At 42.1% G+C, this 17,864-nt stretch overlaps 1 protein-coding gene across 12 annotated transcripts in view; it reads left to right on the top strand.

Moving 5' to 3' along the window:
* Positions 1-17,864, top strand: part of TYW3 (tRNA-yW synthesizing protein 3 homolog) — a 111,417-nt gene that overhangs the window by 10,251 nt on the left and 83,302 nt on the right. For 8 of the 12 annotated variants that reach the window (XR_010577647.2, XR_012418694.1, XM_065520124.2 and 5 more), the window contains exons 2-5: positions 944-1,024; positions 2,981-3,079; positions 14,051-14,122; positions 17,579-17,712. Coding sequence is in view for 10 of the 12 variants with exons in the window: in XM_065520124.2 (XP_065376196.1) it covers positions 944-1,024; positions 2,981-3,079; positions 14,051-14,122; positions 17,579-17,712 (386 nt within the window). In the remaining 2 variants the exon portion in view is untranslated. Of the gene's footprint in view, positions 1-943; positions 1,025-2,980; positions 3,080-14,050; positions 14,123-14,920; positions 15,162-17,578; positions 17,713-17,864 lie in introns of those variants that run through there. The other 4 variants (XM_074003677.1, XM_074003678.1, XM_015434010.4 and 1 more) reach the window with 2 other exon arrangements.

Here is a 17,864-nt window from a genome sequence, read left to right as displayed (position 1 = left end):
TAAGATGAAGCCAGTGATGGCATTAGTTTCCAATCCTACCATTAGATTCTGTGAAGTGGCTAGAAGTGGGCCATATATTTGGCTCTAAGATTTAGAGTAGCCAGCACAACATCAGATACATAAGTCATCATCACCGAAGTCATACAATGAAGTCAGAATATTTACTTAGGACATGCATAGCAATTCCCCGTTCCAAGGCCAGACAGCAGAGTCTCTTGTGGATCCATCGTATGAATTATAGTTACTTTGAGTATAGTGATTTCTGTTCATGTGGTTTCCTGCATCCTCTTTCCAGTGTCCTTGAGGGGTAGGTTCTATGTATACCCAAAGTACCTAATAGAACTTTGCAAATAAGCATTTGTCCAATTTAAGTTAATATTAAAATGTTTGCCTTCTTGAAATTTTGACCTTTCAGTCTTAGCCCCATCCTTCAGGACTACATATGCAGTCTAATTCAGAGGTCACGAATTTATGCCTCTAGAAACTAAGAAAGTATTATAAATGTGTAAATGGCATAGGTACAATTAAGGGTAGTAGGTCTTGTGTGGAATTAGGACAGTGCTGTCCTACAAAAGGAATTAAAATTCTTTTTTTTTTTTTTTTTCATTTTTTAAATACTTCGCTAGCCAAATAGAGTACAACTCAGGTGCTGCTAGTATTATCCCTTGTACTAATCCCTTTTCTTGTTGCAAAATCATGACCATATTTCAGAAGATGTTTATCAAGTAGTTTTACCTTTCAAATAATTTTCTACCTCAGGTTATTTGGGCTCATTCTTATTCTGGGTTAACATTACCCAAAAAATACCGAATTGTTTTTATTAATACTTAAAATCCTAACTTGGGATTATTAGTTTAAGAAAGCCTACAACATGCTATACATTATGCTTATTATTTTTGTAAAATATTGTATGATTAACAAATTATGTTACTTTTTATTTTAGGGTATAAATGGTTTTGAGGTTCAGAAACAAAACTGTGGCTGGCTACTAGTTACACACAAACCTTGTGAAAAAGATGATGTGGTAAGTTTTGGAAATAAACTTTTAAATTCAGGTACTTTAAATACATATGACAAGAATAGAAAATTCAAAGTAATTTATATGCAGAATTATAATGGCTGAAGATTATGAAACCTAGAGAGCTTTCATTACAATGACTTTTTTTGGGTTGTAGGAGATAAAAGTATGGAAGCATTACTTACTGCTACTCAACACATCCTTTTGGACATAGCAGAAAGTTCATAGATATTGGACACCTATTGGATCCAAATTTTGAATTTTAATTCTGCTATTTGATAACCCTGTAACCTAGAACAAACTGTAGAAAGAGAAGGGGATTAGCACTATCTCTGTGTTACCAGCTTTACTGATATAAATAAATTATACATGACTTACCTGCACTGCTTTTTGAAAATCTTCATATCTCTGCTGGGTTATTGAGTTCTCTAAGATAAAGAGTTTAGATGAATTCATAAGTTTTTATCAGCCAGGCACTTTTTATTCCCAGTGAATTTACAAATCCAATTCTGTTTTAAGCAAAAAAGATTATTTAACTGGAAAGGACGGATAGAGCTTGAATCAAGTATTGCTGATTCAGATGTTCAAATCTTATCTTCTGAGTACCCACTTCATCTCCATCTTTGGGCAGTGGTTCTCTTTGCAATGTGCCTTTATTCTCTTCTGCTGCAGATAATCTTTGTTGCAGAAATGGTAGCTGCCAGCAACACCAGTAGAAAAAGAATTCCTTTTCCTGCAATTCATGTATTCATCCTAGAGAAGGACTCAGAGTTGTCCTGCTTACATTAGGTGCTCTCTCTCTTAGGTCAATTAATTTTGCTAGTGGACTATAATAATATCCTTGATCAGACATAAGCAAGCACTTGGAACCTCTGATACTGTGATAGGGAGAGTGATGTGTGACAGGGTAATGATTGACAGCCCTACCAGAAATCAAATGGCGTGAAGGACGGACGATGTTGCCCAGGGATACTGGGCAGACAGAAATAATAACTGTCTTGTATAAATTATAGCTCAGACACAATATTACATGTTTCACTAGGTGGTCAGACTATGCCGCCGGATGCACTGTAACATCGGTGCAGCCAAAGTTAAAAGGCAGGCAAGTGCTACCTAGGGAAGAGACTAGTACATGACTTAAGGTCACTAACAACAACAAACATGCATGCTAGGGTCAAGTGTTGTAACATTTGCTTACAGCAGGAGGAAAGAGAGTACACAAGATCTAGCCCTTCAATGTGTCAGTCCCCATGGCTAGCAGATGGGTTCCACAGCTGATCAGGGCAGAGTGATGGCATGTACCCCACTTTGTGCTGCAGTAGCCCCCAGACCCTGACCACTGCCCCATAGGGTCTGAAATACAGAAAGCTAGGAACATGCTCAGGAGCCATTTGTTCTCATGTAGCTAAGCAGTTCCAAGGGAATTGTATGTGTGCCTATTACAGAGGGAACAGGAACTTGCTGGCTGTGCACTGAGCTCTTTGCATGCACGGCTATTTGTGAGCTTAATAGTGCAGCTGGTAAGCACTGGTGCTTGGTACAGAATGCTTCTTGGGAACATGGGTGGCAGTTAGGCTTTGTTTGGACCCTTCTCTTACATTACATTTCTCTGTATCTCAATCTAACAAAAAATTTAAACAATCCTAATACAGTTTTTATACTCCATTCCTTAATGAAAGATCTGTTACAGAATTAAATAAAGTAGTAGTTTACTTCTTCAAAGTACACTAATAGATGGAAAGAATGGTATAGAAGATTTATGGGAGAACTAGAAATGTTAAGAAAATAAGCAAATTTTGGGTGAAAAAGAACCAAGAAAGCAGAGGGAAAAGCTACTGCAGAAAAAAAATACGCTGAGTGATTCTGAAAATTTCTAAGAGAAATTGAAGTTATGTATGGGGTAAAGGGTACTCAAAGGATAAGCCATAGGCTTGTGTCTGATACCACTTTTCATTTATTTAGATTGTGGCTCTGAAGAAAGCAAATGGTGATGCCACTTTGAAATTTGAACCATTTATTCTTCACGTGCAGTGTCAACAATTGCAGGATGCACGGATTCTGGTAAAATTTTGTTGTAATTGTACTTAAATTTATAGATATGTGGGTAGATGCAATTTTAAGCTTTTAACCTGCTATAAACATCAATGAGATATTACCTTATTCAACTAGTTATATATTTATTATTAATTTGTCTGCTCAATCTATTCATTTTTAATTTTAGGAAAAAAGAGTACCTAATCATTACTAGGAAAATATAAGTCCCAGGTTATGGGTCCTCTTTTCTTTCTTAACATTTTTATTTATAAATTGTACTTCAGCATTCTATATTTTGTTTTTGTTTGCCAAGCTTTAAGAAAAAATACTGTGGAACTACATGTGCAATTAAGCATTTTAAAGAATATTTCATTTTTCCCATTTAAATGAGCATGAGGTAAATATCTGTTTAGTCTTGATTCTCCTTTTTATACCTTTTGTATATTTATATATAAAACTAAATTGTATTTTAAGTAACAATAATGTATTGAGTCTCAGTGTGTCAAGTACTAGGGGCACAGCGATAAACAAGATTAGAGACTGTCTTGCTTCCTCTCCCAAAGTTAGGAGACAGCAAATACAAACAAGTGAACAGGCAAATAAAATAAAATTAAATTTAAAAAAACTGCAAGTTGCAAAATGTTCTACCAAAGGAAAAACAACCTGGTAATAGAGAACAGTGCAAAAAGCTGCTGACTTGAAGACAGGCTTCTCTGAAAACGTTTCTTTAAGCTAGGACTTACAAGGAACAGAAAGAGCTAGGCATGTAGCTGAGAAATGAACGTTCCAGGAAGATGGAAAGGTATATACAAGGTTTCAGTGGGTCTAGAGAGTGGAAAGAAAGTGCGAGAAGGAGGCTGAGGCCAGGTCAGTTAAGCTTTGTAGACCAGATTAAAGAGTTTGAATTGCTTTCTGAGTTCAGGGAAAAGTTATTGAAGCGACAGTTTTAAGCAAAGAGTGGCTTTCTAGGTTTCTGTTCTGAAAAACTCAGTTCTGCTCCAGCATAGAGAAAGGAGTGCAGTAAGTGAAAAGAGATGAGTTAGGAGTAGTTTGTGGTGATTTAAGTGGGAAGTGGTGGTGGGTTGGCCTAAAGTGATAGCACCAAAGCAGGTGAGAAAGGAATAGATTCAAAATGTATTTCAGCGTTTGAATCAACAGACTTGTAAGGTTGCCTGGGGAAGGACAGCCAGAGGGAGGAGGAGAAAGAGGAATCAAGGATAACTATTTAGGTCTGGCTAGAGACCCTGGCTCTATGGTAGTAGCCTTTATCCAGACGGAGTGTGCTGAAGTTGAAGTGTGTCCAGAATTGGTTCCTTCCGGTGGGTTCTTGGTCTCGCTGACTTCAAGAATGAAGCCATGGACCCTTGCGGTGAATGTTACAGTTCTTAAAGATGGTGTGTCTGGAGTTTGTTCCTTCAGATGTGTCCAGAGTTTCTTCCTTCCGGTGGGTTCTCAGTCTTGCTGACTGAAGGAGTGAAGCCACAGACCTTCGCAGTGAGTGTTAGAGCTCTTAAAGGTGGCGCGTCCAGAGTTATCTGTTCCTCCTGGTGGGTTCGTGGTCTTGTTGACTTCAGGAGTGAAGTTGCAGACCTTCTCAAAGAGTGTTACAGCTCTTAAAGGTGGCGCGTCCAGAGTTTGTTTGTCCCAGTGGGTTCGTGGTCTCATTAACTTCAGGAATGAAGCTGCAGACCTCTGCACTGAGTGTTACAGCTCATAAAGGTAGTGTGGACCCAAAGAGTGAGCAGCAGCAAGATTTATTGTGAAGAATGAAAGAACAAAGCTTCCACAGCTTAGAAGGGGACCTGAGCGGTTGCTGTTGCTGGCTCAGGTGGACAGCTTTTATTCCCTTATTTGGCCCTGCCCATGTCCTGCTGATTGGTCCATTTTACAGAGTGCTGATTGGTCCATTTAACAGAGTGCTGATTGGCGCGTTTACAGTCCCTTAGCTAGACACAGAGCACTGATTGGTGCATTTTTACAGAGTGCTGATTCGTGCATTTACAATCCTTTAGCTAGACACAGAGCACTGATGTGTTTTTAGAGTGCTGATCACTGCATTTACAGTCCTTTAGCTAGACACAGAGCATTGATTGGTACGTTTTTAGAGTGCTGATTGGTGCATTTACAATCCTGGAGCTAACAGAAAAGTTCTCCAAGTCCCCACTCGACCCAGGAAGTCCAGCTGGCTTCACCTCTCAATCCCCCCTCCAAACAGGGCACCCCAAATGCTGCTGGGAATTGGGCGATGACGGCTCTAGCTACTTCCTGCTGGATAGGGGCAAAGTAGGGGCCCTGCAGTTGTAGTGTCCTCCAGAGGGGAACTCTTTAGGCCAGTGAAAGGGCCAGCAGGTCGATCCAGGGGTCCTTGGTAGAAGTTGTTAGTTGAACTCATTTGGCTACGGTATGTAGTCCTATGGCAAAGAGTATGGTTAGTATGCTGCTTAATAATATGATGAAATAGTAAAAGGATTCCATTAAAGGGACAAGGAGAGGTGTTAAAGATTATGTAGATTTTCACTTATCTTTTTTAAGGAGGAAGGGGTTTTTCTTCCTCAGGATCAGTGATAGGAGCCTTTTTAGTCTGGGATGTTTCCTTCCGAAATAGGAGATGCAAGTCCTCTAGTGGTTTGCAGGTGTATCGAGGCTGGTCTGGCTGATCTTGGGACTCCTGAGCTGATGGTCCTGCAGGTTTCTCAGGGGTATCCAAAATTTAACTGGGGTGTGGTGAACCCAAGATTCCACTCCTGCCACCTTAATTGCAGTGGGAGTAGAGAGGATTACCGAGTATGGTCCTTACCACAAAGAATCCATAGATCGGGAGGTAGAGGGGAGAGATTTAACCAACACTAGAGCTCCTGGTTGAAACAACTTTGTTCCCTTTTCTCTGTGACATCGTTCAGGTAGATTTTTAAGGTTTCGTTGATACTTTGCCAAAGAAGTTACATCTTTGACCAAATTGGCCTTTTCCTGATCCAGTAGCAGGTCATTTCTGAGGAAAGGTCGTCCATACAGCATTTCATATGGACTGAGCCCCATTTTGTGAGGAGAATTTTGGATTCTCAACAATGCCATGGGCAAAAGAGTAAGCCATGGGAGAGGAGTTTCTTGTGTTAGTTTCCTTAAGTGCCTCTTGAGTGTTTCATTTGCCTTCTCGACCTTGCCTGAGGATTGTGGCCTCCAGGCACAGTGAAGGTGATATTGTATCCCTAGTGCCCTGGAAATTCCCTGAGTTATCGTGGCTTTAGAAGCTGGACCATTGTCGCTCTGTAAGCTTTGGGGAAGCCCAAATCTAGGAATTATTTCATAAATTAGGACTTTAATCACTTCCTGAGCCTTCTCTGTCTTGCAGGGGAAAGCTTCTATCCAATTTGTAAAGGTATCAACACAGACCATCAATTATTGAAACCCCTTTGACGTACGCATATGGGTGGAAGTCTAACTGCCAGTCCTCTCCGGGATAGTGACCTATTCTTTGTTCCCCCAAAGGTGCCTGAGGATGGACCAAGGGATTATTCCTTTGGCACACCTCACATGCTTTGACTACCTGTCGGATGGTCCGGAGGAGATTTGGCCCTGTAAATAGGGATTTGGCCATTTGATGAGTGTTTTCAGTACCCATATGAAAAGTTTGGTGGAGGGTTTTAAGTATTTTCCACTGGCTAGCTTTGGGTGTAAGTACCTTTCCTTCTTCTGTCGTTAACCACCCTGAGGGGAGAAAACTATGCCCCCGTGAAAGTCCCCATTCTGTTTCAGTGGGGGAATACTGGGGCTTAATCTCTTGGAGGGGGTTGCTCCATACCAAGGGTCCTTCTGTAGGTATTTCTAATGGGAGGTTCTTCTTGGCAGCAATTTTGACCTTGGCATCTGCCTGACAGTTTCCTTCTGCCTTTTCTCCTTCACCTTTCTGATGGCTTTGGCAGTGTAAGACTGCTACCTCCTTGGGTTTTTACACTGTGTGCAATAACTCCATGATTTCCTTGTGGTATTTAATGGGGGTTCCCCCAGAGGTTAGAAACTCCCTTTCTTTCCATATTGCAGCATGGGCATGTAGGATTAGATAAGCATACTTACTATCTGTAACAAAGTCTCCCAATTACAACTGAGGAGGTGGGAGAAATACCTGGTTACAGGCTGTCTGAGGATTCCTTGGATGGTAACGGACCTTGAGGACAGCTGTCCAGGACAGGAGATTAACCCTGAGAAAGCTGTGCCAGTGTCCAGGAGGATGTCAATTTCCTGGCCCTCAATGGTTAAACGTACCCAGGGCTCAGTGAGGGTGATGACATAGAGCAGGTGCTTGCCCTGGGCACCCTCAGTCCTGTTGTTGGATCATCTGGTTGCGGGCTTCTGGCACAGAGAACCTTTGTTCTCTGGGGCAGTGCACCTTCCAGTGATTGCCTTGGCATAGCAGACATGGACGAGGGGGCGGCTTCTCATTGGACAATCTTTTTTAAGCTGTCCTTGCAAACCACACTGGTAACAAGTCCCACTGGGTGATTGTCCTGCTCCCTTTTCTGTCATCTCTGAACCACCAAGGTTTGTTTGTCTGAGGGCCATGACTAAGGCTGTGGCGTTTCTCTGATCTTGCTTTTCCTTTGGACCTGTTCCTCTTGGACCTGATTATAGAACACCAACGTTGCCACATTTAATAATGCCTCCAGATTTGGTTCAGGGCCCAGGGCTCACTTTTGGAGCTTTCTTCTGATATCTGCAGCTGATTGGATAATCAACTTATCTTTAAGGATCAACTGACCCTCGAGTGAGTCAGGTGACAGGGGAGTATATTTTCTTAAGGCCTCCCATAGCCTCTCGAGGAAGGCAGAAGGATTTTCTTCCTTTCCCTGAGTTATAGTGGACATCATTGAATAATTCATGAACTTTTTCCTAATTCTCCTTAGTCCTTCTTGAACACAGGTCAACAGATGTTTATGACTCCAGTCCCCATGATCTTGAGTCGGGGTCCCAGTGGGGATCCATACTGGGGACAGTGCTGACCGGTAGGGAATTTGTCCCTTTCTTCAGCTGTCATTCTATCGTTTACTTGATGAAGATACCAGGTATCTCCAAACTCTTAGGCTGCAGCTATTAGCATTATTTTCATTAAAGGCCAGGATTTGATCTAACAATAGCATGACATCTCTCCAAGAGACATTGAAGGCTTGCCCTAGACTCTGTAGGACATCTATATACCTATCAGGATCATCTGAAAACTTCCCCAGATCTGCCTTGATCTTCTTTAAATCAGAGAGAGAGAAGGGGACATGTACCCAGGTTGGGCCAAATTCCCGTCCCCCTACAGCTGGAAGGGGACATAACTGATAGCACAGGGGGTTTTGTGGTCCTTTGGAGATTTCTTTGCTTGTTTCCTTCTGGGCAGGGAAGATTAGAGGAGGCTTATCATTAATAAGAAGGGGAGCTATAGGGAGGCTAGGATATGGGAGTAAACTGAGGTGTCCTCTTGTGGGATGTAAATTGCAAGCTTTGCATAGTTGTGTATTCTCCTTCAATGAAAAGAAAGCTTGGACATAAGATATTTCACTCCACTTACCTTCCCTCTTACAGAGAAGATCAAGCTGCAGGATAGTATTGTAATTTATACTTCCCTCAGGTGGCCATTTTTCCCCATCAGAGAGAGAATATTGCGGCCAAGCTGTAGTGCAGAAAAAAAATGAGCTGCCTCTTTTTCAGGGTTTGTGGGTCAAATTGGTCCCAATGGCTTAGGATGCATTTCAAGGGTGAGCCTGTTAATGCCTGAGTGTTTCCCATCAGAAAGACAAAACTGCCATGGTTTTGGTTTGTTCCTTTCTCCCCCTGCCCAAGAACCTGCGACGTCCCTGGACCCTGCTGATTGGAATAGTTACACTCACCGACACATTCTCAAAAACCTGTTAGAGTCCTAAGCATTCTCCTGTTAGTATTGGGACCTTATCCCTGTCCTGTAAAGATGTTATGCCCCCAAAATGAAGTGGAGGGTTATACCCTGAGGGAGGGAAGGTATCTCCAGGGTTGGAAGAGTGATGCCTTTTGTCCTCACTTGAATAGGAAGAATATCATTTCTGAAGCTCCCCATATCATAGCTTCAGAAATAGCTTTTGCTAGTCTGCTTGTCTGAGAAGGGATCCTAAAATTCCAGATAGTTCCCCCAACCTGACAAGGCTTTAGGCAAAAATTATGTCTTTCTGATTGGTGAGCCTGGGTACCTAAAGAAGGGAACAGAGTCCTGAAGTTTATACTAGAAATCATTCTTATAGGAGAAACTAGAAAAGCACCAGAGACAGGGAGTGGTTTTTAGAAGCAGGACTAGCCTTGGAGAAGAGAGACAAGAGAAAGTTTGTCTGACAGGTATTAGGACCCAGGAGGCAAGGGTCAGGATAGATAGGATAGATGGGTGAGTCTTGCTTGGGCAACGTGACTTTGAGAGTTCTGCTCATGGCTGCAGGGCCAACCAACTTATTGTTGGGACCCCAGAGCTGAATGGCTTTCCTCTCTGTCGACCCTCGGCTCAGCCCGGAAGTACAGGAAAAGTGGAAACTGGTTCCAGGCAAACCAACGCTCCCAACTCTGAAGAGAGCCCGTTCCCAGAAAGCCTGACACCCACGTCTTTAGTCCGGCGGCCGCGCTAGTCACTTTTAACTGGCCCACAGGTGCCCGGTATGTAGCCCCCAAATTCTGAGGAAAAATAGAACAGAATACCAAGTGAAAGGGGTCCAATGGTACTCAACACTTGGCAATAGGCGATTGTCCCATCTGGGTCGCCAAAATATGTCCCATCTGGGTTGCCAAAATGTGTCTGGAATTGGTTCCTTCTGGTGGGTTCTTGGTCTCGCTGACTTCAAGAATGAAGCTGCGGACCCTCGCAGTGAGTGTTACAGTTCTTAAAGATGGGTGTGTCCAGAGTTTCTTCCTTCCGGTGGGTTTGTGGTCTTGCCCACTTCAGGAGTGAGGCTGCAGACCTTTGCAGTGAGTGTTACAGCTCTTAAAGGTGACATGTCTGGAGTTGTTTATTCCTCCTGGTGGGTTCGTGGTCTCGCTGTCTCACTGATTTCAGGAGTGAAGCCACAGACCTTCGCAGTGAGTGTTACATCTCTTAAAGGGGGCACGTCCAGAGTTGATTTTTCCTCCCAGTGTGTTCATGGTCTCGCTGACTTCAGGAATGAAGCCGCAGAGCTTCACAGTGAGTGTTACAGCTCTTAAAGGTGGCACGTCCAGAGTTGTTTGTTCCTCCCAGTGGTGTTGTGGTCTCGCTGATGTCAGGAATGAAGCCACAGACCTTTGCAGTGAGTGTTACGGCTCTTAAAGGTGGCGCGTCTGGAGTTGTTTTTTCTTCCCGGTGGGTTCGTGGTCTTGCTGACTTCAGGAATGAAGCCACAGACCTTCGCAGTGAGTGTTACATCTCTAAAAAGTGGCACATCCAGAGTTGTTTGTTCCTCCCGGTCGGTTCGTGGTTTTGCTGACTTCAGGAATGAAGCCGCAGACCTTCACAGTGAGTGTTTTAGCTCTTAAAGGTGGCGCATCCAGAGTTGTTTGTTCCTCCTGATGGATTCATGGTCTTGCTGACGTCAGAAATGAAGCCGCAGACCTTCACAGTGAGTGTTACAGCTCATAAAGGTAGTGCAGACCCAAAGAGTGGGCAGCAGCAAGATTTATTGTGAAGAATGAAAGAACAAAGCTTCCACAACTTGGAAGGGGACCCAAGCAGGTTGCCACTGCTGGCTCAGGTGGACAGCTTTTATTCCCTTATTTGGCCCCGCCCATGTCCTGCTGATTGGTCCATTTTACAGAGAGCTGATTGGTCCATTTTACAGAGTGCAGATTGGTGCATTTACAATCCTTTAGCTAGACACAGAGCGCTGATTGGTGCATTTTTAGAGTGCTGATTGGTGGATTTACAATCCTTTAGCTAGACACAGTGCTGATTGATGCTTTTTTACAGAGTGCTGATTGGTACATTTACAATCTTCTGCTGATTGGTGCATTTACAATCCTCTAGCTAGACAGAAAAGTTTTCCAACTCCCAAGTAGACTCAGGAAGTCCAGTTGGCTTCAGCTCTCAGAAGGAATGGGAATCAAGAATGTGATTCATATGTTAAGTGTGAAATGTCTATAAGAAACCTGTTTTTTGTCTGCTAATGTTGCCATAACAATATACCATGGACTGGGCAGCGTAAACAACAGAAATTTATTTTTCTTACAGTTAGGAGGTTGAAAGTCCAGGATGAAGGTACTGACAGGGGGTAGTTCCTTCTGAGGCCCTTGTCCTTGGGTTGCAGCAGCTGCCTTCTCCCTGTGTCCTCTCATGGCCCTTTCTCTGTGTATGCACGTCACTTGTCTCTTCTACTTCTTGTAAGGACACCAGTCCTGTTGGATCAGGGCTCCATCCTTATGACCTCATTTAACCCTAATTAGCACCTTAAAGGCCCCATCTCCAAATACAGTCACATTGGAGTTTAGGGCATCAACATTTGAATTTTGAAGCCCTGTAGACACAATTCAGTCCCTAACACCACCACCTAAGTGAAAATTTCAAATAGATGTTTGGGTAGAAGTCTGGAACTCATGTGGATTGGGGACAAACATTGAGAAGACACCAATACACAATTATTCTTTTAAGCCATGAGCCTAGATAAAATCACCTGTGGAGAAAGTACAGAAGAAAAAGAGAAGAGGGCCTGAGGAACATGAGCATTTAGAGATAGTCTCCAAAACATGGTGTTTAATCATTCAGTGGCTCATGGCTTCAGTCTCTGCTCTAACCTTGAACTTTTATCTAACCTTATTTTAGTCTCATTATACCACATCACATCCCTGATGTGTCTCCAGACTTTAACTCTCCTGTTTCTATATCCATGTTCTGTTCTCTGTGCTAATCCTGATTAAGCCCAGCTGTGCTCTTCTCTGGGCCTAAGCCTCATTGGAAGGCTAACATTTCAGGGAGCAAATTGAAGTAGACTTAGAGGAACTGAGAAATTCATTTCTTCACAGCCCCTTTTTGAGGGGGGTCCTTACCTAAGGAACTTATATTTGTATTCTAGGGGACAGAGGCAGACAGTAAGTACATAAATAAACATAATTTCTCACTGTGAGACATGCTATGAAGGAGATAAGCAGGGCACTCCACTAGACAGTCAGGGCAGAGCTGCCTTTAAAGAGGGTGGTTAAGAACTACCGAGCTACAAGAAAGAAGGGACCCACGTCTGCTCCCCAGGGCTCTCTGACATTTAGAGACTGATAAAATAATTTACAAAGCCACCCCAGTCGGATCAGAATTTTTGCGCTTTCTGTGCTTTCTTATATCATTTCAACAAAGTTTTTTAAGCAATAGAAGGGATACTGAGAAATGTTTTACTCATTTTAAAAGATTTTCTTTATTTTTACACAACACAATTAGAAGAATGATTGTTTTTTGGTTACATTCTGCTTTCTGAAAGCAATCACTAGGTTGCAGTGAGCCAAGATTGCGCCATTGCACTCCAACCTGGGTGACAAGAGTGAAACTCCATCTCAAAATAAAAAAGAAAAAAAAGAAGACGACGACCTTTTTAGGCAGTAGTGTTAAATGGAAACAGGATGAATGACAAGAAACCAGCCAGGAAAAGAGTAGTACTGATAGAGGAACAGCAAAAATAAAGAAGCTGATGTAGGAAAGGGTTTGGAATATTCAAAGAACAGAAGGGAAGCCACTCAAGGTTAGAGAAAATAGCCAGGGCTAGAGCAAATAGAACATCATTAGTCATGGTTTAGAGCTTGGATTCTGTCGCTGGCTAGTCTGCAAGTATGGTTTGAAGGGGGCAAGAATGAAAGCAGAGACTAATTGGGAGACTCCTCCAGAAGTTAAGGAGAAAGGTGATGGAGACTTGAAAAGAGTGAGCAGTGGATGTGGCAGGAGCTGGATTAATTTGAGGTAATCATAGAGGTAGAATCAATGAGAATTGGGTATAGGGGATGAAGAGGTAGAAAGCATCAGGGTTCTCTAGGTTTGAAGCTTGAGCAGCTAGATGAATGATGGTGTCATTTACTGAAATTAGAAAGACTGGATGTGAGAGAAATAGATTTATATTAGGGAGAATCAGTTTCAGGGTAGAGATCTGAATTGGAAATGGGATTCATCTATATAGCTATATATCTATAGGTATATAGATGATCTATAGATATACATATATACAGGTAAACATATATGTATATATATGATATTTAAACCAGGGAATCTCAAAAGGAGAGCATGTACTTAGATCAAGATTTCTCAACCATGGCGCAACTGGCATTTCAGATCAAATAATTATTTGTGTGGGGGCTGTCCTATACAATGGAGAATGTTTAAGCTGCATCCCTGACCTCTACTCACTATTTGCTAGAGATCCCCCTTCCTCTTCCCTTGAGTGGTGACAACTTAACAACAAAAATGTCTTCAGACATTGCCAGATGGCCCCTGGGGTTCAAAATTATTCTTGCTTAGGAACTACTGAGCTAGAGAAAAGAAAGGACCCACCTCTGCTCCCCAGGGCTCTCTAACATTTAGAGACTGATAAAATAACTTACAAAGCCACCCCAGTCGGATCAGAATTTTTGTGCTTTCTATGCTTTCTTCTATCATTTCAACAAAGATTTTTAAGCAATAGAAAGGAAACTGAGAAACATTTTACTTATTTTAAAAGATTTTGTTTTGTTTATTTTTACACAACACAATTAGAAGAATGACTGTTTTTTGGTTACATTCTGCTTTCTGGAAGCAATCACTAGCCAAATGTCACTGTTTGTGATTGAATTCTACTTTTACTCTTTCTCAATGACATGTCTTTAGTTCATATTTAAATACTTTTCCTGATGTTAGGAGTTTGATCAAAGTCGTTTTTAAGCATAGTCAGTATTGGCTGGCCAAAAAAAATTTTTTAAAAACCTTAATAGGTTTTAGAGTCATATATGCTTCTGTAGTTTGTGGAGCTAAACAGATGATCTGATTACACACAGTATCAAAATTTAACAAGTTTTACTTTCTTACAGCATTCCGTGGCAATAGATTCTGGTTTCAGGAACTCTGGCATAACAGTGGGAAAGAGAGGAAAAATTATGTTGGTAAGATATTTTGTCAAAGAGCAATTTTTTTTAGTGTAAAGTGATCCAGAGATTGAATAACCTAATTAGACTCCTTCCTTTAATGTCTCCTTTCTCAAATCTTCTTGCCATTCTCTTACTCATAAACCTTCAGTGACTTACTCCTTCCTACAGGGCTAAGTCCAGAGTTTAGATTTACATTTGAGGTCTTATTTTATAATATTCTTCTCCATTTACTTTTAACCTGATTCTTAACTCTGCCCTCCTCATTAAGTAGGCAAAGCCCAAAAGCACTGTGACATCATGGAAAGAGTCATAGAGAGTGTACTGATACCTGCTGGATCACAGCTGTACTGTGTGAATTTGGGCAAGCTCCTCGGTCCCTCAGGTTTTGAATTTTCTCAGCAGTATCAGTGGTCCAGCAAACTACTATCCTAGGGCCACATTCAGCCCACATGGGGCCAGATCCCACTATACTCATTTGATTACTTATTGTCTAAGGTTGCTTTTGTGAGACAATGGCAAACTTTAGTAGGTGTGACAAATACTATATGGCTTTCGAAGTCAAAAAATGTTTACTATCTGTCCTTTTAGAGAAAAGATTTGCCGACCTTTCGACTAGATGATCTTTAAGACTTGCTTTCTTTTCGAGTCCTTCTCTAGGCAAGCTAGCCTTTAGGTATTTTGCCCTATTCTGATTTCTTGGTATTTACTGTTTGGCATGGCATGTTTTTGAACTATCTGAGATTACTCTCCTTCTATCTTCCTATACTCTCCTATTTTCTACCTATTTTTAACAATAACGTATTTCCCAAATAGGGGTGGATGACAAAAGAGGACACCCTTAAAGCATGGCTAAATAGAAAATCAAAGCCTGGCCGGATGTGGTGGGTCATGCCAGCACCTTGGGAGGCCAAGGCAGGCAAATCATGAGGTCAAGAGATTGAGACCAGCCTGGCCAACATGGTGAAACCCCATCTCTACTGAAAATACAAAAATAAGCTGGGCTTGGTGGTGCGCACTTGTGGTCCCAGCTACTCAGGAGGCTGAAGCAGGAGAGTTGCTTGAACCCAGGAGGTGGAAGTTGCAGTGAACGGAGATCACACCACTGCGCTCCAGCTGGACAGAGCGAGACTCTGTCTCAAACAAAAAAGAAAAGAAAATTAAAGCCCGTGGTACTGGTTTGTGTCCCCATCTCACTCTTTACTCCATCTAGTAACCCAAGTGAAAACAGCCATTCTTTCACCTTCTTCTTTGTTTCCATATTCAATTCATTATAGGTCCTATCCATGCTGCCCCTTGTTTCTAATACTTGACCCCACCCTAGGTCTTCTGGTACTGCCTAGTCCTCAGGATCCCTAACCTCAGTCTTTAACATTGTCTCCTGACTAGTCTTCCTACTTTGGGCCTTCTCCTTGAGTCCGTCCAACCAGCGCTATCAGAATCCCCCTTTAAAAAGCTCAGGGCCTTGGCTTGGTGCAGTGGTTCATGCCTATAATCCCAGTACTTTGGGAGGCCAAAGTGGGTGGATCACCTGAGGTCAGGAGTTTGAGACAACCTGACTAACATGGTGAAACCTCATCTCTACTAAAAATACCAGAATTAACCAGGCATGGTGGCATGTGCCTATAATTACAGCTACTTGGGAGGCTGAGGCAGGAGAATTGCTTGAACCTGAGAGGCAGAGGTTGCAGTGAGCCGAGATCATGCCACAGCACTCTAGCCTGGGCGACAAAGCAAGACTCCGTCTCAAAAAAAAGAAAAAAAAAAATCTCAGGTCCTCCAAACATTTTCCTGGTATTCAAGGTCTTACCCAGACTATTTTGCATCTACCTGTTTATGTTCATCTCCCACTTACATACTTATGCTCCAGCCACATAGAACTATTAGTTGTTTTCCAAGGGTATCATGCTCTTTCATATCTCTATGCCCACAGATAAGTTGTCCCTGTGGCTGGACTCTGGCTGGAGTTCTTCCTCTGCCTTCCTCTCCTCCTCCTCCGCCTGTTTTTTTTTTTTTTTTGAAATAGAGTTTCGCTCTTGTCGCCCAGGCTGTAGTGCAATGGCTCGATCTTGACTCACTGCAACCTCCGCCTCCCAGGTTCAAGTGATTTTCCTGCCTCAACCTCCCAAGTAGCTGGGATTATAGGCACTTACCACCATGCCCGGTTAATTTTTGTATTTTTAGTAGAGTCTGGGTCTCACCATGTTGGCCAGGCTGGTCTCAAACTCCTGACCTCAGGTGATCCACCTTCCTTGGCTTCCCAACGTGCTGGGATTACAGGCGTGAGCCACCATGCCCAGCCCCTTCTTAATTTTTCTGTGTGTTGAAATTGCACTCATCCTTTAAAATCCCAACTCAATTGCTGCCTTTCCCATAAAGCTGAGTTCTTAGACTCAGTTAGTTGCTTCTCTTCAACATTTTCTTGCCATTGTGTGTGTATGTGTGTGTACGTACATGTACATGCATGCATGTGTGTTTCGTCTTGTCATAACTCTTAAAGTCAGAGGTCATGTTATAGGCACCCTGCATCTTCATGCCTTATAGGGAGCCTAGAACATTGCAGATGCTCAATAAAAGTTTATGGAGTGGCCAGGCACGGTGGCTTACGCCTGTAATCCCAGCACTTTGGGAGGCCAAACGAGTGGATCACCTGAGATTGGGAATTCAAGACCAGCCTGACCAATATGGAGAAACCCTGTCTCTACTAAAAGTACAAAATTAACCAGGCATGGCACATGCCCGTAATCCCAGCTACTCTGGAGGCTGAGGCAGGAGAATCGCTTGAACCTGGGAGGCAGAGGTTGCCGTGAGCTGAGATCGTGCCATTGCACTCCAGCCTGGGCAACAAGAGCAAAACTCTGAAAAAAAAAAAAAAAAAGTTTATGGAGTGAATTTTTATTCTCATAATAATTTTTACAGCATTTGTATGGTTGTTCTTAACCTCTATCCAGTGTTTGCCTCTACTTGGAACACGTTGACTGTTTCATCAACAGGGCTATTAAGACTGTGAACCCTAAAGCACTGAGAAGCAGCTCCTGTGTATGATAGAGGAGGCGTGGTTTACTCTTGTAACCGTGCTCTGCTCCAGGAGCACTGAGACTCTTTGGCATCCAGTTCCTTTTGATTTTCCCTTGAGATTTCCGTTGAGGTTTTATTTCTTTAAGTTGTGTATTATGGCTTTCTAAGCTATAGTGAGATTGAAATTGTTAAAAGTTATTTGATTCTTTGATATCATCTGCCTCTCTGAAAGATAATGTATAGAATGTCTTTCTTTAGAAATGACTGTAGATGATGGAAAAAATTTTATTTAATCTCCTTTAACTGTGTTCAGCTAAATTCTATCAAAGCACTAACCTAACTGCTGTAATGGAACTAAAGTATGTTCAAACACAGCCCTGACTGGGACTTTTCTTGAGTTATTTTCAGTGTCTCTGGTATCTAAGTCTTCATATCTAAATTGTTTTTTCCTTGTAGGCTGTCCGGAGTACACATGGCTTAGAAGTTCCATTAAGCCATAAAGGAAAACTGATGGTGACAGAGGAATATATTGACTTCCTGTTAAATGTGGCAAATCAAAAAATGGAGGAAAACAAGAAAAGAATTGAGAGGTATATTAACTGGGTATTTCCATGTTATTCTTATATGCCTAGGTCATCTTTGAAAACATTAATACATACCATCTTCAGTTTATAATGCTAATTGCTCATCTATTTGTAGATAATTAAAAAATACTTTTATTATCATTAATAATAAAAAGATG

The sequence above is a fragment of the Macaca fascicularis genome, chromosome 1 (genome assembly GCF_037993035.2).
Source record: "Macaca fascicularis isolate 582-1 chromosome 1, T2T-MFA8v1.1".
NCBI classification, from domain to species: Eukaryota; Metazoa; Chordata; class Mammalia; order Primates; family Cercopithecidae; genus Macaca; species Macaca fascicularis.
This window is presented reverse-complemented; position numbering and strand designations above follow the sequence as displayed.